The sequence below is a fragment of the Hemiscyllium ocellatum genome, chromosome 24 (assembly GCF_020745735.1).
Source record: "Hemiscyllium ocellatum isolate sHemOce1 chromosome 24, sHemOce1.pat.X.cur, whole genome shotgun sequence".
In the NCBI taxonomy this organism is placed as follows: Eukaryota; Metazoa; Chordata; class Chondrichthyes; order Orectolobiformes; family Hemiscylliidae; genus Hemiscyllium; species Hemiscyllium ocellatum.
The window spans coordinates 471,459-491,561 of record NC_083424.1 but is presented as its reverse complement, the minus strand read 5'-3'; the positions used below and the strand labels follow the sequence as shown (position 1 = coordinate 491,561).

At 47.6% G+C, this 20,103-nt stretch overlaps 1 protein-coding gene across 8 annotated transcripts in view; it reads right to left on the bottom strand.

Moving 5' to 3' along the window:
• The window catches only part of ncor2 (nuclear receptor corepressor 2), a 246,500-nt gene that overhangs the window by 60,911 nt on the left and 165,486 nt on the right, over positions 1 to 20,103 (bottom strand). For all 8 annotated transcript variants that reach the window (XM_060843298.1, XM_060843304.1, XM_060843302.1 and 5 more), the window contains 3 exons: positions 19,066 to 19,207; positions 13,640 to 14,093; positions 5,144 to 5,264 (listed from right to left, as the gene is read on the bottom strand). In XM_060843298.1, coding sequence (XP_060699281.1) covers positions 5,144 to 5,264; positions 13,640 to 14,093; positions 19,066 to 19,207 — 717 coding nt within the window. The remainder of the gene's footprint in view (positions 1 to 5,143; positions 5,265 to 13,639; positions 14,094 to 19,065; positions 19,208 to 20,103) is intronic.

Below are 20,103 nucleotides of genomic sequence, written 5' to 3'. Positions count from 1 at the left end.
GAGATGGTAAAAATGTAAAAACAAGAGTGGTGGAGTTTTAAATCAAGGCATTGTCAGACAGTGTCAGTGTAGGTCAGTGAGCACATGGGCTGAGAGGACAACAGAAATTGGCATGAGTTAGAATATGAGCAGCAGAAATAGAGAGACATGTAAACAAGTAGGCCATTCAGCCCTTTAATTCTGCTTTGCCATTCAACAACATCTTGGCAGATCCTCCGCCTTGATAATATACTCTTACTCTCCCGCCCCATACCCTCAACACCTCCAGTCTTGATAAATCTATCTACTTCAGGGTTAAATACTTCACAGGTAGTTACTCCACAGCCATGTGAAGAAAGGAGATGAGTTACCGTCAGGGGTAGGAAAGGGAATCGACAGGTAGTGCAGGGATCTCCTGTGGTGATTCCCCTCAACAACAAGTATACCACTTTGGATACAGTTGGTGTGGGGTATTTACCAGGGGTAAGCAATGGGGCACAAGTCTCTGGGCAGAATCTGTCCCTGTTGCTCAAAGGGAAATGGGGAAGAGGAGCTGAGCATTAGTCATTGGGGACTCCATAGTTAGGGGGACAGATAGGAGGTTTTGTGAGAATGAGAGAGACTCAAGGTTGGGGTGTTGCCTCCCAGGTGCCAGGGGTCGTGATGGCTCTGATTGTGGTTTTGGGATCCTTGAGAGGGAGGGGAAGCAGCCTCAAGTTGTGGTCCATGTAGGCACCAGTGACAGAGGTAGGAAGAAAGGTGGGGATCTAGGAGTTAGGGTAGAAGCTGGGTGGAACAGAGTTGTTATCTCTTGTTTGTTGCCCATGCCATGTGCTAGTGAAGCAAGGAACAAGGAGAGGGTGGAGCTGAACAAGTGGCTACAAGGATGGTACAGGAGGGAGGGTTTTAGATTCTTGGATAATTGGAGTTTTTTCTGGGGAAGGTGGGACCTCTACAAACAGATGGTCTTCACCTGAACCAGAGGGGTACCAATATCCTGCTGGGTAGGAGAAATTTGCTAATTCTCTTGGGGGGGGTGGGGGAAGGGGTTAAACTAATGCAGCAGGGGGATGGGAACCTGAATTGTAGTTCCCGTGTACAGGAGGTGGAGGGTAGTGAGGGCAGGGATAGGTTTGTGAGGTCAGGGATAGGTTTACAAGGTCGCGAGAGGGCACAGGCAATCAGGATGTTGGTTTGAAATGTGTGTACTTCAACACCAGGAGCATTCGGAATAAGGTGGGTGAACTTGCAGCATGGGTTGGTACCTGGGACTTCGATGTTGTGGCCATTTCAGAAACCTGGGTAGAGCAGGGACAGGAATGGTTGTTGCAGATTCTGGGATTTAGATGTTTCAGTAAGAACAGAGAAAGTGGTAAAAGGAGGAGGGTGTGGCATTGTTAATCAAGGACAGTATTACAGTAGCTGAGATAACATTTGAGGACTTAACCACTCAGGTAGTATGGGCTGAGGTTAGAAACTGAAAAGGAGAGATCACCCTGTTGGAAGTTTTCTATAGGCCTCCAAATAGTTCCAGGGATTGTTTCCAGAGGAAAGGATAATAAAGATGATTATCGATAAGAGCGAGAATAACTGGGTAGTTGTTGTGGGGGATCTTTAACTTTCCAAATATTGACTGGGAATACTATTGATCAAGTAGTTTAGATGGGTCAGTTTTTGTCCAATGTGTGCAGGAGGGTTTTCTGACACAGTATGTAGACAGGTCAACAAGGCAAGATGCCATATTGGATTTGGTACTGGGGAATGACCCCTGTCAGGTGTTTGATTTGGAGATAGGTGAGCACTTTGGCAATAGTGACCATATTCCGGTTATGTTTACAACAGTAATGGACAGGGATAGGTATACGCCACAGGGAAAGTGGTATAACTGGGGGAAAGGCAATTATGAAGCAATCAGGCAAGATTTAGGATGCATAGGATGGGGGAGAAAACTGCAGGGGATGGGCACTCTTGAAATGTGGAACTTATTGAAGGAACAGCTACTGTGGTCCTTGATAAGTATGTACCTATCAGGCAGGGAGGTAGTTGTTGAGAGAGGGAGCCATGGTTTACTAAAGAAGTTGAAGCTCTTGTCAAGAGAAGGAAGACGGCTTATGTGAGGATGAGGTGTGAAAGCTCAGTCAGAGAGCTTGAGAATTTAAGTTACCAAAAAAAAATCTAAAGAGAGGGCTAAGAAAAGCCAGGAATGGACATGAGAAGTTGTTGACAGATAGGATCAAGGAAAACCCTCAGGCCTTCTATAGATATATCAGGAATAAAGGAATGACTAGAGTAAGATCAGGGTCAATCAAAGACAGTAGTGGAAAGTTGTGTGTGGAATCTGAGGACATAGGGGAAGCACTTAAAGTTAGTGAAAATACAGAGACATAGACTACTAGATTAGAAGGGATTGAGGTTGGCAAAAAGGAGGTTTTATTAATTTTGGAAGATCTGAAAATAGATAAGTCCCCTGGGGCGGATGGAATTTATCCTCGGATTCTCTGGGAAGCCAGGGAGGAGATTGCAGAGATTAGCTTCGATCTTGGTTATCATTGTCGATAGGAATAGTGCCAGAAGACTGGCGGACAGCAAATGTTGTCCCCTTGTTTAAGAAGGGGATTCAGGACAACCCTGGTAATTCTAGACCAATGAGCCTTACTTCGGTTGTTGGCAAGGTGTTGGAAAGGGTTATAAGAGATAGGATTTATAATCATCTCAAAAGGAATAATTTGATTAGGGATAGTCAATTTTAAGGGTAGGTCACGTCTAACTAACCTTATTGAGGTCTTCGAGAAGGTGACAAAAAGGTAAACTGGTGGGATGTGGTGTATATGGACTTCAGTAAGGTGTTTGATAAGGTTCCTCATGGTAGTCTATTGCACAAAATACAGAGTTTTGGGATTGAAGGCAATTTAGAGGTTTGGTCAGAAATTGGCTTGCTGAAAGAAGACAGAGGGTGATGGTTCATGGGAAATGTTCATCCTGGAGCTCAGTTACGAATGGTGTGCCGCAAGGATCTGTTTTGGGGCCACTGCTGTTTGTCATTTGGAGAAATGATCTGGAGGTGGGCGTAGAAGGATGGGTTAGTAAATTTGCAGATGACCCTAAGATAGGCAGAGCTGTGGATAGTGCCGAAGGATGTTGTGGGTTACAGAGGGACATGGATAAGCTTCACAGTTGGGTTGTAAAGTGGCAAACGGAGTTTAATGCAGAGAAGTGTGAAGTAGTTCACTTCGGGAGGAGTAACAGGAATGCAGAGTACTGGACTAATGGTAACATTCTTGGCAGTGTAGATGAACAGAGAGATCTTGGTGACCTGGTCCATAAATCCCTGAAAGATACCACCCAGGTTAATACAGTTGTTAAGACGGCATATGGTGTGTTGGTGGTAATTGGTAGAGGAATTGAGTTTCAGTGCCACGAGGTCATGCTTCAGCTGTACAGGACACTGGTGCGGCCACACCTGGAGTACTGTGTACAGTTCTGGTCACCACCTTATAGGAAGGATGTGGAAACTTTGGAAAAGGTTCAGAGGAGATTTACCAGGATGTTGCCTGGTATGGGAGGAAGGTCTAATGAGAAAAGGCTGAGGGAACTGAGGCTGTTTTCATTGGAGAGAAGAAGGTTGAGTGGTGACTTAATGGAAATGTAAAAGATAATCAGAGGGTTAGATAGGGTGGAGAGTGAGAGCCTTTTTCCTCTGATGGTGAAGGCCAACACGAGGGGACATAGCTTTAAATTGAGGGTTGTTAGATTTAGGTCAGATGTCAGGGGTAGTTTCTTTACTCACAGAGTAGTTGGGGCATCGAACTGCCTGCCTGCAACAGAAGTAAATTTGCCGACGTTAACGGCATTTAAATGGGCATTGGACATTCATTTGGATAATAATGGAATGATGTAGGTTAGATGGGCTTCAGATTAATTGCATAAGTTGGCACAACACGGACGGTCGAAGGGCCTGTACTACGCTGTAACGTTCTCTGTTCTAAATATAGTCAGTGACCTCACCTTCACTACTCTCTGAGCGAAGAGATTTCTCCTCATCTCAGTCTGAAATTGCTTACCACATATCCTGAAATTGTGACTTCTTGCTGTAAACTCCATGATTAGGGAAGTATCGCTCCTACAGCGAATTTATCTAGCCCTGTCAGTCCATTCTCTCTCATTCTTCTAAACTAGAGTGAATTGAACCAATCTCTCCACAGGAACATACAACAGGAATGATTCTGGTAAAAGCTCCCTTCAAAGCAAGTACATCTTTTCTTTGGTAAGGATACCAAACCAGCATACAGTTCTCCAGGGGCGGTCTCAGCAAGGCCGTGTACAACTGCAGCAAAACAACCTGACTCCTGTATTCAAACTCTTTGTAATTAAGGCTATCATATCATTTACCTTGCTAACTGCTTGCTTACCTCAGCAACTAGGTTACAGGACACCAGTTTCCTTTCTACATCAACCTTTCCCAATCTATCACCTTTGACATAACACTTGGCCACTTTGCTTTTCCTACCAAAGTGGACAATGCTCCATTCATTCTTAATTTACTGCATCTGCCATGTACTTGCCCACTCTCTTATTTTGTTTTGTATCACCGTGAAGTCTCTTTATGTCCTTCTCATCACTCCCACCTAGTTTTGTCATCAGTAAACTTGGAAATATTGCACCCAATTCCTTCATCCAAGTTGTTGATTTATATTGTGAATAGCCGGGGACAAGCTCTGAACCTGGGCTACCCCTCTGGTCACCACCTTCCACTTTGTAAAATTCCCATTAATTCCTACTCTCTGGTCCCTATCAACTAAACAATTCCCAATCAATGTCAGTACATTACCACCAATCCCAGAATTTTGAACTTGCACACTAATCTCTTATATGGGACTTTATCAAAAGCTTCTTGAAAATCCACATAAACCACATCCTCAGTTCTCCCTTATCTAATCTGCTTGCGATATCCTTAAAATACTCCAGTCAGTTTGTCAAAATGAATTCCCTTCATAAACCTATATTTGTGTCATTCTGTTGGTATTTTCAAAGTTTCCTGTCAGTACATCCTTGACAACAGACTGTATTTCCTGCAGCCGCAGTTTGAGATTCAGATCAGGTGATGTTTCTGGAGGGTGGCATTGTGTCATGTTGAGAGGTACAAGGTTCAATCTCACACACTCACCAGGTTTGGGATGTTTGTTGCTGTGCTCTCCCGTTTTTCAACTTCCAGAGGTTTCTGGGGGTCAGAGTGCATCCGCTCATCACAGGTCAGGTTTAACAAACGAGGTCTGGGAGACAGGCCCCTGAACACAAAAACAACGGACAGACTGGATTACACTGTTACACAATCTGCATCACAGGCAGACATAGCCTGTCATACCAATCATTTTCAAAAGGAATGGTCTCTCTTGGGTCTTTCTGTGTGGGTTTCTGAATGGTCCCTGTTCAGGTTGATTTAGCCAGTGATTGAGCTGACTGAGTTGGACCTTGTGGTGAAGCCGAGATGACTGCTTCTCTGCCTGTAAGACCCGTGCTCAGAGCAGACCCAGCATCACAACCATCACTGACCCCATCTCAGGGACAATCTGCCCAGATTCCTCAACTCCACCGTTAGATTCAATGCAATGGCTCCAAAATGTTCAGAGGAGAGGCTAGGTACAAGGTCATCTAGGATCAGAAAATGATTAACTTTACAGTCACTGATCACCTGGTCAGGTTAAACTAGAAATCACAACAAATGAAGAACTTTCAAAGTCAATGAAAATAAGATAACAATCTATTTTCGTGATACTGATCAAAGAATGGATATGGTCCAGGAGGCCGCACTCTCGTCACTGGGACATAGGAATTCATAGAACATAGAACACTCCAGCACAGTACAGGCCCTTCAGCCCTGGATGTTGTGTCGACTGGAACCAATCTGAAGCCCATCTAACCTACACTATTCCAATTTCATCCATATGTTTATCCAATGACCATGTAAATGCCCTTAAAGTTGGCGAGTCTACTACTATTGCAGGCAGTGCATTCCACACCCCTACTACTCTGAGTAAAGAAACTACCTCTGACATCTGTCCTATATCTATCACCCTGCAATTTAAAGCTATGCCCCCTCATGCTCGCCATCACTTACCTAGGAAAAAGGCTCTTACTGTCCACCCTATCTAACTGTGATTACCTTATATGTCTCAATTCAGTCACCTCTCAACCTTCTTCTCTCTAATGAAAACAGCCTCAAATCCCTCAGCCTTTCCTTGTAAGGTCTTCCCTCCATACCAGACAACATTCTAGTAAATTTCCTCTGAACCCTTTCCAAAGCTTCCACACCCTTCCAATAATGTGGGCGGCACAGTGGCACAGTGGTTAGCACTGCTGCCTCACAGCGCCTGAGACCCGGGTTCAATTCCCGACTCAGGCGACTGACTGTGTGGAGTCTGCATGTTCTCCCCGTGTCTGCGTGGGTTTCCTCCGGGTGCTCCGGTTTCCTCCCACAGTCCAAAGATGTGCGGGTCAGGTGAATTGGCCACGCTAAATTGCCCGTAGTGTTTGGTAAGGGGTAAATGTAGGGGTATGGGTGGGTTGCGCTTCGGTGGGTCGGTGTGGATTTATTGGGCCGAAGGGCCTGTTTCCACACTGTAAGTAATCTAATACAGAGGGAGAGTAGGCAATCCAGCCTTTTGAACCTGCTCTGCCATTTAACATGATCATGGCTGATCTCAACTCCGCTTTCCTGCCTGCTCCCCATTGCCCATGATCCTGCTTTTCATCAGAAACATATCCATTTCTTTCTTGAATATTTTGATTGATTCTGCCTCCACTGCACTCTGGAGCAGAGTCCACAGAGTCACAACCCTCAGAGAGTAGTTTCTCCTCGTCCCTACCTTATCTCACTCTATATCCATAACTTCTTGTCTGTGACTGTCCCACAATGGGGAACATCTGTTCAAAGTTCACCTCATCCTCTCCCTTTAGCATTTTATATACCTCAATCAGATCTCAGCTCATTCTCCTGAACCCCAGGGAGTACAAGTTCATATTATCATCCGCTCCTCATACAACAGCCCTTTCATCCGTGGAATCAACCTGATGAACCTTCTCTGAACTGCCCCCAGTGGCCCCACATCCTTCCTCAAGGAGGCCAGAACTGGACACAATACGCCAGGTGCAGTCTCACTAAACACATTATATAATTGACACAACAACTTCCTTAGTTATATAATCTGGACCTTTTATAATAAATGCCGGGATTCCATCTGCCCTTCTTATTACATGCTGCACCTACACACCCACTTTCAGCGATTTGTACACCCGATCCCCCCCGCACACTGACAACTTTGAATCTGTTTCCCATTTTAATAATAATTTGGCCTTTTGGCTTTCTTAACAGGACTCTCCCGCTTATCCCCCAAAAGGCCCGCAGTTTGTCTCCATTGCCCTGGGAAGTTAGACAGGGTTTTACTTTAACCATGCACCTGTAAAATGGTTCTTCTGACAGTGCAGCACTCCCTCAGCGCTGACCCTCCAACAGTGCGGCACTCCCTCAGGACTGAGCCTCCAACAGTGCGGCCCTCCCTCAGCGCTGATCTTCTGACAGTGCGGCCCTCCCTCAGCGCTGACCTTCTGACAGTGCGGCACTCCCTCAGGACTGACCCTCCGACAGTGCGGCCCTCCCTCAGCGTTGACCTTCTGACAGTGCGGCACTCCCTCAGCGCTGACCTTCTGACAGTGCGGCACTCCCTCAGCGCTGACCCTCCAACAGTGCGGCACTCCCTCAGGACTGACCCTCCGACAGTGCGGCACTCCCTCAGGACTGACCCTCTGACAGTGCGGCACTCCCTCAGCGCTGACCTTCTGACAGTGCGGCACTCCCTCAGCGCTGACCCTCCAACAGTGCGGCACTCCTCCAGAATGCCATGGACAGGGCATGATTACAGGGTTCAAGTTCACACCATATAAAGAAATACCTTTTTATTTTTCTGTGTTTTAGATTGTGAACTGAAATAGGAAAAGGACTGTTTTGAAAGTGAAGGATTACTGAAGGATTGCTGCACTTTTTAAAAACGAAGTTCCCTGAACCTCACTATAAGTGCTGTTTACACAGCTGCTGCCTCAGGCAGGGGGGAAAGCCTAGTTACAGACAGACTCACGACAGGGGACCGTGTACAAATAGAGAATCATCCAGCAACAAGTGGCTGTTAGCCTGTGGAATGGTGACCAGTTATCAATGACAAAGGTCTTCTGCCTGGTGACAGCAATCTGATTGGCTCCCAGGTGAACAGCTTGTGGATGTGAATGTTTGGGGAGAAACTATCAGACCACTGGCATCTTGCTCTGTAATGGAAAAAAAAGCATGGAGCTGGAAAAGCACAGCAGTTCAGACAGAATCAGAGGAGCAGGAGTCAATATTTCAGACATAAGGCCTGCATCAGGAATGACAGGCTTATGCCTGAAACATTGACTCTCCTGCTCCTTGGATGCTGCCTGACCTGCTGTGTTTTACCAGCACCACACTTTTTGACTCTGGCTCTCCAGCATCAGCAGTCCTTCCTTTCTCCTCGTAAAAAAAAGCATCTCAGGTCATAAAATAGCTTGTTTATGCCCTTCCTCAGTTGTTGCAGGCAGTGACTTTCAATTCATAAGTTTTTGTAAGTGTGAACCAGCCACCCTGTGCCTCCTGCAAACAGGTGAAAATATCTGGAAAATGAAGGTTGTGAAGCAGTGTCTGATCAGTATAAGGATCATCTCGGCAAACCCTGTGGAGAGAGGACACTGAACTGTCTTGCCAGTCTTTCCCTCCACCCACACATCTGTGTTTTCTTTATGCTTATAGGGGATGCTTTATAAGGGGTTTAGAGTTTTAACTAATAGAGTTAGATGTTGACAGTGTATAACTGTTTACCTGTAGCTAGAATCTATATATTTGTGATAAATGGTAATTCTTGTTAAGTACAGAAACCTGGACTGTGTCTGAAAGAGAGGGCAAGTGGTGAATTCCAGGAAATTTTAAAATCTTTAACGTTTGTGATGACTTGGGACTGGTGGGGCTTGGTTTCGAGAGCACTCTAGAGAGTGAGAGCTTACAGCAACAATCTACCAGCTGGTGATGACATGGAACAGGAGGGTGTGGCTGTGAGTGAGGTAGGTAGAGGGATCCAGGAAGTAGAGTTGCTGGAGCCTCAGCCCCTGTCCTTGTCCAACAGGTTCAACAACTTTGCTCCCGGTGTGGACAGCACCGTGGGGCAGGGAGGGGGAGCAGCTGAGTGCATCACCGTGGGGCAGGGAGGGGGAGCAGCTGAGTGCAGCACCGTGGGGCAGGGAGGGGGAGCAGCTGAGTGCAGCACCGTGGGGCAGGGAGGGGGAGCAGCTGAGTGCGGCACCGTGGGGCAGGGAGGGGGAGCAGCTGAGTGCAGCACCGTGGGGCAGGGAGGGGGAGCAGCTGAGTGCAGCACCGTGGGGCAGGGAGGGGGAGCAGCTGAGTGCAGCACCGTGGGGCAGGGAGGGGGAGCAGCTGAGTGCAGCACCGTGGGGCAGGGAGGGGCCGGCTGAGTGCAGCACCGTGGGGCAGGGAGGGGGAGCAGCTGAGTGCGGCACCGTGGGGCAGGGAGGGGGAGCTGAGTGCGGCACCGTGGGGCAGGGAGGGGGAGCTGAGTGCAGCACCGTGGGGCAGGGAGGGGGAGCAGCTGAGTGCGGCACCGTGCGGCAGGGAGGGGCCGGCTGAGTGCAGCACCGTGGGGCAGGGAGGGGGAGCAGCTGAGTGCAGCACCGTGCGGCAGGGAGGGGGAGCAGCTGAGTGCGGCACCGTGCGGCAGGGAGGGGGAGCAGCTGAGTGCAGCACCGTGGGGCAGGGAGGGGGAGCAGCTGAGTGCAGCACCGTGGGGCAGGGAGGGGGAGCAGCTGAGTGCGGCACCGTGGGGCAGGGAGCCAACTAAGTGGGGAGAGAGAAGAGAAATGTTGTTGTAATTGGGGGTAGTCTAGTCAGAGGCATAGTCAGTGTTCTCTGTGACCAGGATTGAGAGACCTGAAGGGCGTGTTGCCTGCCTGGTGTTGTGGTTCAGGATATCTCATCTGGACTGGAGAGGAACCTGGAGTGAGAGGGTAAAGATCCAGTGGTCATGGTCCATGTAGGTACCAACAACATCGATAAAACTAGGGCAGAGGTTCTGCTAAGGGAATATGAACAGCTAGGAGCTAAATTAAAAAACAGAACCCAAAAGGTAATAATCTCTGGATTTCTATCTGAGCCACGAGCTAAGATTAAGCAGGTAAATGCATTGTCCAAAACTTAGTGTAGGAGAAATCGGTTTGTATTCACGAGACATTGGGACCAGTTTGAGGGCGGAAGGGACGGTCTTCATCTGAACTGTACTGGTACCAGAGTCTTAGCGAATCGCGTAACTCTGGCTGTAGACAGGGCTCTAAACTAAATGAGGTGGGGGTGGCATTCGTTATCGAGAAAAACCTCAATTAAAGGAGGAGGTTAGAGTGCAGAACTTAGGAGAGATTATTAAAATCTCCAGCACCGACATAAATAGGATAGAGTGTACGGACAGGGTTAGCAAACAAACTTCAAGCACACTGGACAAATGAATGACAATGAGAAGGGGAACGGCTAATTCAGGACTGAGGGTGTTATATCTAAATACGAGCAGTATAAAGAGTAAGGTAAATGAGCTTATGGCATTACTCATAGATCGAAATGGCCATGTATGACATGCTGGGCATCACAGAGACACAGCTGCAAGGGGATCAGGATTGGGAACTGAATATTCAAGGATATACAGCCTATCCAAAAAACAGGCAGGTGGACAGAGAGGGTGAAGTTGCATTATTAGTAAGGCAAGAAATTTAATCAATAGTAAGAATTAGGGTCAGATGGTGCAGAATCTGTGTGGGTAGAATTGAAGAACTGCAAAAGGCAAAAAAACAACCATAGCTGGAGTGATGTACGGGCCTCCAAATAGTCGTCAGGAGCTGGGGCGCAAGATACTCCAGGAGATAGAAAAGCTGTCAAGGAAAGGAGAAAGTGAGGACTGCAGATGCTGGAGATCAGAGTTGTGAGTGTGTTGCTGGAAAAGCGCAGCAGGTCAGGCAGCATCCGAGGAGCAGGAGAATCGACATTCTGGACGTAAGCCCTTCAACAGGAATCTGATGAAGGCACAAATCCTGAAACATCGATTCTCCTGCTCCTCGGATGCTGCCTGACCTGCTGCGCTTTTCCAGCACCACATTCTTAACTGTGTAGGAAAGGCAAAGTCACAGTGATCATGGGGGATTTCAATATGCAGGTGGACTGGGAAAATCAGGTGGGTAGTGGATTGCAAGAAAAGGCCTTTGTGGAATGTCAGAGATGGCTTTTTGGAATAGCTTGTGGTGGAATCCACTAAGGAACATGCAATATTGGATTTAGTGTTGTGCAATGAGGCAGACTTGTTAAGCGAGCTTAACGTGAAGGAACTCTTCGGAAGCAGTGATCATGATATGATTGAATTTACTCTGCAGTTTGAGAGGAAGAAGATTTGAATCAAAGGTCACGGTATTGCAGCTGAATAAAGGCATCTACAGAGGCATGAGCGAGGAGCTGGGTAAAATTGACTGGGAGAAGAGACTACCAGGAAGGACAGTGGAACAGCAATGGCAGAAATTTCTGGGAGTAATTCAGGAGACACAGCAGAGATTCATCCCAAGGAAAAAGAAGTATGGTACAGGGAGGATGAAACAACCATTACTGATGAGGGAAATCAGGACAGCGTAAAAGCAAAAGAGAAAGCATATTACGTGGCAACGGGCTGTGGGAGAGCAGAGGATTGGGAAGCTTACAGAGACCAACAGAGGGCAACCAAAACACCAATAAGTAGGCAGAAGATTAAATATGAAGGTAAGCTAGCCAATAATATAAGGAAGACTGTAGGAATTACTTTAGACATATAAAGAGCAAAAGAGAGATTAAAGTGGACATTGAGCCATTGGAAAATGATACTCGAGAGATAGTAGTGGGGAACAAGGAAATGGCTGAGGTACTGAATAAATACTTTGCATCAGTCTTTACAGGTAATATCCCAAATATTTAACAGAGTGAGGGGACAGAGCTGAGTATGATTGTCATCACCAAGCAGCATGTGCTACAAAACCTAAATGGGCTGAAGGTGGATAAATCACCTGGACCAGATGGAAAACACCCAGAGTTCTAAGGGAGATAGCTGAAGAGATAACAGAGGCATTAGTGATGATCCTTCAGGAATCAGGAAGAGTCCCAGTGGACTGGAAAATCACTGACGTGACACCAATGTCTAAAAAGGAGTAAAGCAAAAGATGGAAAATTACAGACTGATTAGCTGAACCTTGGTCAAGGGTAAGATTCTGGAATCCATTGTAAAGGATGAGATTTCTGATAACTTGGAAATGTACAGTGATACAGGGCAAAGTCAGCATGGTTTCATCAAGGGGAAGTCATGCCTGACAAATCTGCTAGAATTCTTTGAGGGAGTAACAAGGAGGTTAGTCCAAGGAGAGCCAGTGGATATTGTCTGTCTGGACTTCAAGAAGGCCTTTGACAAAGTGCTGCACAGGAGGCTGCTGAGTAAGATAACGGTCCATGATGTCAGAGGCAAGGTGCTAATATGGATAGAGGCTTGGCTGGCCGGCAGAAAGCAGAGAGTGGGGACAAAAGGGTCCTTCTGGTGACAAGTGGTGTTCCACAAGGCTCAATATTGGGACCACAACTTTTCACTTTATACATTAACGATCTAGATGAAGGAACTGAGGGCAGTCTGGCTAAGTTTGCAGATGATACAAAGACAGGTAGAGGGACAGGTAGCATTGAGGAGGCGGGGAGGCTGCAGAAGGATTTGGACAGGTTAGGAGAAAGGGCAAAGAAGTGGCAGATGGAGTACAACGTGGGAAAGTGCGAGGTCATGCACTTTGGTAGGAAGTAGAGGCAGGGAATATTTTCTAAATAGGGAGAAAAATTCAGAAATCTGAAGTGCCAAGGGACTTGGGAGTCCTAGTCCAGGATTCTCTCAAGGTAAACTTGCAGTTTGAGTCAGTAATTTGGAAGGAAAATGCAATGATGGCGTTTATTTTGAGAGGACTTGAATATAAAAGCAGGGATGTACTTCTGAGGTTCTATAAGGCCCTGGTCAGACCACATTTGGAGTATTGTGCACAGCTATCGGTCCCATATCTCAGGAAGGATGTACTGGTCTTACAGCATGGTCAGAGGAGGTTCATGAGATGGTCCCAGCAATGAAAAGCTTAACATATGAGGAATGTTTCAGGACTCTGGGTTTACACTTGATAGAGTTCAGAAGGATCCTAATTGAAGCTTACAGGATATAGAATGGTCTGGACAGATAGATATTGGGAAGATGTCTCCATTGGTAGGAGAGACTAGGACCTGAGGGCACAGCCTTAGAGTAAAAGGAAGATCCTTTAGAACAGAGATAAGGAGAAACGTCTTCAACCAGAGAGTGGGGAGTCTATGGAATTCATTCCCACAGAAGGCTGTGGGGGCCAGACTAGGTCATTAGGTATAAATAAGACTGAGATAGATAGGTTCTTGAGTATCAAGGGGATCAAGGGTTACGTTGAGAAACTTATCAGCCACGATTGAATGGCAGAGCAGACTCGATGGGCTGAATGGCCTATTTTATGCTGTTATGGTCTTATGGCCGCTTCTTACCTGCTTATGCTTGAAGCATCTTGGTCCTCCACCTCATCAGCACTACAAGTAGCACTGGAATCACTGTTCGTGTTTAGCCTGTCGTTAACCTCAGTCTCCACCACGTTCTGTGAGCCGACCTTTAAGATTTGTGCAGTTTCTTCATCTGGACTTTGCGTTCTCTCCATATTGCCAGAGCGTTCAGCCACAGAAAGGCCATTCTCACTTGTCGTGTCCTCTGATTGTTCAGCCTTAATGTTAACAGTCTCCATTTCCTCACAATCATTCTCGTTACAGTCTCCTTCAGAATCGAGCTTTTCCATGGAATTCTGTGGCTTGGAATCCTCATTCTCATCCTTTTCTGAATCCTCTCCTCCTGTCCTTTCAGGATTAGCCAGGCTCGTTTTTATCGTTGAGGTTTTTATCCTCAACGTTGATGAGGATTCACTCTCAGCGTCTGAACTCCTGTCACCTGCTGCTCAAAGAGAACTTCCAATCACATGGCACCAAAGCAAGAACATACACCTATCACCAACGTAATATGTCCCAAAACAAGATCGTGGCCTTGCTGTGGACTCTCTCACCACAGGAGATTATCGGTACCACAGGAGATTATCAGTACCACAGGAGATTACCGGTACCACAGGAGATTATCGGTACCACAGGAGATTATCGGTACTACTGGATCCTGTTATTTTAAAATAGCTCGGTTTGATCATCCTCACACCACTCTGTGCATCCTCACAAACTAAGCCACACCACCCTGTGCATCCTCACAAACTAAGCCACACCACTCTGTGCACCCTCACAAACTAAGCCACACCACTCTGTGCATCCTCACAAACTAAGCCACACCACTCTGTGCATCCTCACAAACTAAGCCACACCACTCTGTGCATCCTCACAAACTAAGCCACACCACTCTGTGCATCCTCACAAACTAAGCCACACCACCCTGTGCATCCTCACAAACTAAGCCACACCACTCTGTGCACCCTCACAAACTAAGCCACACCACCCTGTGCATCCTCACAAACTAAGCCACACCACTCTGTGCATCCTCACAAACTAAGCCACACCACTCTGTGCATCCTCACAAACTAAGCCACACCACTCTGTGCATCCTCACAAACTAAGCCACACCACTCTGTGCACCCTCACAAACTAAGCCACACCACTCTGTGCATCCTCACAAACTAAGCCACACCACTCTGTGCATCCTCACAAACTAAGCCACACCACTCTGTGCATCCTCCCAAACTAAGCCACACCACTCTGTGCACCCTCACAAACTAAGCCACACCACTCTGTGCATCCTCACAAACTAAGCCACACCACCCTGTGCACCCTCACAAACTAAGCCACACCACTCTGTGCATCCTCACAAACTAAGCCACACCACTCTGTGCACCCTCACAAACTAAGCCACACCACTCTGTGCATCCTCACAAACTAAGCCACACCACTCTGTGCATCCTCACAAACTAAGCCACACCACCCTGTGCATCCTCACAAACTAAGCCACACCACTCTGTGCACCCTCACAAACTAAGCCACACCACCCTGTGCATCCTCACAAACTAAGCCACACCACCCTGTGCATCCTCACAAACTAAGCCACACCACTCTGTGCACCCTCACAAACTAAGCCACACCACTCTGTGCATCCTCACAAACTAAGCCACACCACCCTGTGCATCCTCACAAACTAAGCCACACCACCCTGTGCATCCTCACAAACTAAGCCACACCACTCTGTGCATCCTCACAAACTAAGCCACACCACTCTGTGCACCCTCACAAACTAAGCCACACCACTCTGTGCACCCTCACAAACTAAGCCACACCACCCTGTGCACCCTCACAAACTAAGCCACACCATTCTGTGCACCCTCACAAACTAAGCCACACCACTCTGTGCACCCTGTCCTCATCATTTAACCCTGACCACTCCAGGACCACTCTGCTTCCTCTCCAACACCAATCTGTTGTCCCTGAGCAGTGGTGGCCAGAACTGAGCAGATACGCTCAATGAGCTCTGTACAGAGTTCTGTATAATTAACAAAACTGCCACCTCTTTATATTCCAGGCCTTTTGAGACAAAGGCCAACGTGCTGTTTGCTTTTTAGATTAATTTTTCTACTTGAGCATTAAGTTTTAGTGATTTCTGGATTCCTGAACTTCACAACTCCTTTGTAGCTCTATGTTTCCCAGCACTGTGTGATAATCAGCACAGTCTAACACAAGGTGCTTAGAGTCTAAATGGAGAATTCAGACAGCAAGCTGCTCATTTTATAGGAGAGGAATGTTTCAAGTCTTCACAAATTGAAACAGGTTCAGCTTGATGACAGCTTGTGTGGGGTTTAGCAGAAACCCACAAGGCAGGAAAGAATAAAAGAGGAGAATTATTGAATAAGGGAAACTTCATTAAATCAGAATCAAAGTTTCCAGTGGCAACATTATTGATGAAAAGGGAACTAAAGCGAGCAGGTAGGTGTGACTATTTAACATTGTGAAAGCTCTTGAGTGCACAGCAGGAGGTAACCACAGAATGTTTACACTTGGTCTAAAGTATTTAACTGAACAGACAATTCTCAAGTGCCTATCTGAATGGGCCAGTTTCAAATACTTTTCAATGAACTGACAACTGCATTGTGTAAATGTTTAACCTTTTAATATATACATACCTGTATCCTGAAAACGTTGATCATATTAATGAGCTGTCTGTTATGATATAGTATAAGGAAGCCACTTTCACTCAATGCTGTAGTTTCAGCTCAGAAACCTGTAACAGCAAGTTCTCTGAATAAAGGCAACTAAAGGCCATTTTACGTTGTCTCTCACTCTGGTTCGTGGTCTAAAAAAGGGACCTCAACGCCTGGGAATTGTGGTAATGAATTCCAGACTGAAGGATTGACCAGGAATCCTGGAGAGGGGCAGGACTATCTCTCAAAGAGAAAGTTAAAAACCACACAAACCAGATTAGCATCTCTACGAAAGTTAGTGTGCTTCCCATTAAACCTGTTGGACTATAACCTGGTGTTGTGTGATTTTTAAGATTATAGTCCAACAGGTTTATTTGGAACTACTAGCTACCAGACGAAGGAGTAGTGCTCTGAAAGCTAGTGCTTTCAAATAAACCTGTTGGACTATAACCTTGAGTTGTGTGATTTTTAACTTGGTCCACTGTAGTTCAACACCAAAACCACCACATCAGGGTTTAAGAGATAAAAATCACACAACACCAGGTTATAGTCCAACAGGTTTAATTGGACGCACCAGCTTTTGGAGCGCTGCTCCTTCATCCACCTGTACAACCACCTGATGAAGGAGCGTCGCTCTGAAAGCTGGAGCTTCCAATTAAACCTGTTGGACTATAACCTGGTGTTGTGTGATTTTTAACTTTGTCCACCCCAGTCCAACACCGGCATCTCCAAATCAGGGTTTAGAGAGGCAGTGCTGAATCAGACGGCTCAGGGTTTAGGGTCTGTACTGGGTTGGGGCTCAGGGTTTAGGGTCTGTACTGGGTTGGGGGTCAGGGTTTGGGTCTGTACTGGGTTGGGGTCAGACTTTGGGATCTGTACTGGGTTGGGGTCAGGGTTTAGGGTCTGTACTGGGTTGGGGTCAGGGTTTGGGGTCTGTACTGGGTTGGGGTCAGGGTTTAGGGTCTGTACTGGGTTGGGGTCAGGGTTTGGGGTCTGTACTGGGTTGGGGTCAGGGTTTAGGGTCTGTACTGGGTTGGGGCTCAGGGTTTGGGATCTGTACTGGGTTGGGGTCAGGGTTTAGGTACTGGGTTGGGGCTCAGGGTTTGGGGTCTGTACTGGGTTGGGGTCAGGGTTTAGGGTCTGTACTGGGTTGGGGTCAGGGTTTAGGGTTTGTACTGGGTTGGGGCTCAGGGTTTAGGGTCTGTACTGGGTTGGGGTCAGGGTTTGGGATCTGTACTGGGTTGGGGTCAGGGTTTAGGGTTTGTACTGGGTTGGGGCTCAGGGTTTAGGGTTTGTACTGGGTTGGGGTCAGGGTTTAGGGTCTGTACTGGGTTGGGGTCAGGGTTTAGGGTCTGTACTGGGTTGGGGCTCAGGGTTTAGGGTCTGTACTGGGTTGGGGCTCAGGGTTTGGGTCTGTACTGGGTTGGGGCTCAGGGTTTGGGGTCTGTACTGGGTTGGGGGTCAGGGTTTGGGGTCTGTACTGGGTTGGGGGTCAGGGTTTAGGGTCTGTACTGGGTTGGGGCTCAGGGTTTGGGGTCTGTACTGGGTTGGGGTCAGGGTTTAGGGTCTGTACTGGGTTGGGGGTCAGGGTTTGGGTCTGTACTGGGTTGGGGTCAGGGTTTGGGGTCTGTACTGGGTTGGGGGTCAGGGTTTAGGGTCTGTACTGGGTTGGGGGTCAGGGTTTAGGGTCTGTACTGGGTTGGGGCTCAGGGTTTGGGATCTGTACTGGGTTGGGGTCAGGGTTTAGGGTCTGTACTGGGTTGGGCTCAGGGTTTGGGGTCTGTACTGGGTTGGGGTCAGGGTTTAGGGTCTGTACTGGGTTGGGGGTCAGGGTTTAGGGTCTGTACTGGGTTGGGGTCAGGGTTTGGGGTCTGTACTGGGTTGGGGGTCAGGGTTTAGGGTCTGTACTGGGTTGGGGGTCAGGGTTTAGGGTCTGTACTGGGTTGGGGCTCAGGGTTTGGGATCTGTACTGGGTTGGGGTCAGGGTTTAGGGTCTGTACTGGGTTGGGCTCAGGGTTTGGGGTCTGTACTGGGTTGGGGTCAGGGTTTGGGGTCTGTACTGGGTTGGGGTCAGGGTTTAGGGTTTGTACTGGGTTGGGGTCAGGGTTTGGGGTCTGTACTGGGTTGGGGGTCAGGGTTTGGGGTCTGTACTGGGTTGGGCTCAGGGTTTGGGGTCTGTACTGGGTTGGGCTCAGGGTTTGGGGTCTGTACTGGGTTGGGGTCAGGGTTTGGGGTCTGTACTGGGTTGGGGTCAGGGGCGCCTGCTCTCCAGCTCCTGTCCTCTGCTCTCACCGATCTCCACCTCCACATCATCTCAAAGAGAAGGGGAAGCTTGGAAGTAGCAAGTTTGGCTTCATTAAATCAGAGTTCAGGCCAAGTGAATACAATTCAAACAGAGAATGCTGGAGAAACTCAGCAGGACTGGCAGCATTTGTGGGGAGAGAAGCAGAGTTAATGTTTCGAGTCCGGTGTGACTCTTTAAGTGGGTATGACAGTTAGAATCAGATGGAGTGATGGATCAAATGAGATTGTCAGATCAAGACCGAATGATTTCATAATAACTCAAAGCAGTGGGCATTCTGCTAGGACCCCAAACAGCAGAATACAAAGGTTCAATTGGTCTTCTTTATCCCGAAGAACACGTCAGGAATGCTGGGAGTTAAGCAGTGAACTTTGACTATATCAACTTCTACAGAAATTCCAGCTGTTGTGGACCAATACCTTCAGCAAATGCATACAAACCTTCTGCACCTTCTCGTATTTCTTCTTCATTCCCACTGGTTCCAGAAGCTTCCAGATCCTCATCTTCAGCAGCAGATGTTGCTGAGGATTCCTCTCCCTGTGCCGCTGGGATCTGCCTCTTCTTCTTCACAACCTTTTCTGCCTATCAACACAAAATAAAGTCATGAGAGAAGTGGTTAGCACCGCTGCCTCACAGCACCAGGGACCCAGGTTCGATTCCTGCCTCTAGTGACTGTCTGTGTGGAGTTTGCACATTCTCCCAGTGTCTATGTCGGTTGTCTCCGGGTGCTCCGGTTTCCTCCCATAATCCAAAGATGTGCAGGTCAGGTGAACTGGCCAAGCTAAATTGCCCCTAGTGTTAGGTGCAGGGGTAAATATAGAGAAGGGGAATGAGTCTGGGTGGGTACTCTTTGGAGGGTTGGTATGGATTTGTTGGGCTGAAGGGCCTGTTTCCATACCGCAGGGAATCTAATCTAAAAAAACAGCAGTAGGCAGCAGAGTGGGTGCAGCAGGAAGATGGAGCACTGAGCTGACCTAAATATCAGGTACGTGCGGCCCTTAGGCGCGAGGGCCAGTGGAGACCTTTCTAACTGAGAAACCACAAAGCAGGCACAGCGTCACAGACCGGAAAAGCATCCCGGCTCAGTCCTCTTGTTTATTTTTCCTAATCAACTTGCTCACAGCTCTTGATGAGGTGGGACTTGAACCCGGGCATCCTGGAGCAGAGGCAGGGACACTACTGAACAGCAATAAGTCAAACACAAAAAAAAGAACTGTAGATGCTGGAAATTGGAAACAGAAACAGTAATTGTTGGAGAAACTCAGCAGGTCTGGCAGCATGTGTGCAGGGAGAAACAGAGTTAACATTTTGAGTCCAATGACCTTCTTCAGAAAATGGACTGAATTAAGAAGGGGGCGGTAGAGAGAAGAATGCAAGAAACAGGGCAGGAGTGCAGGGGAATGGGGCGGGAGCAGGAGGCATGGAGAGGGAGCGAGAAAGCGAGCAAGAGTGCTCCATTGACTAAGCAATGACAAACT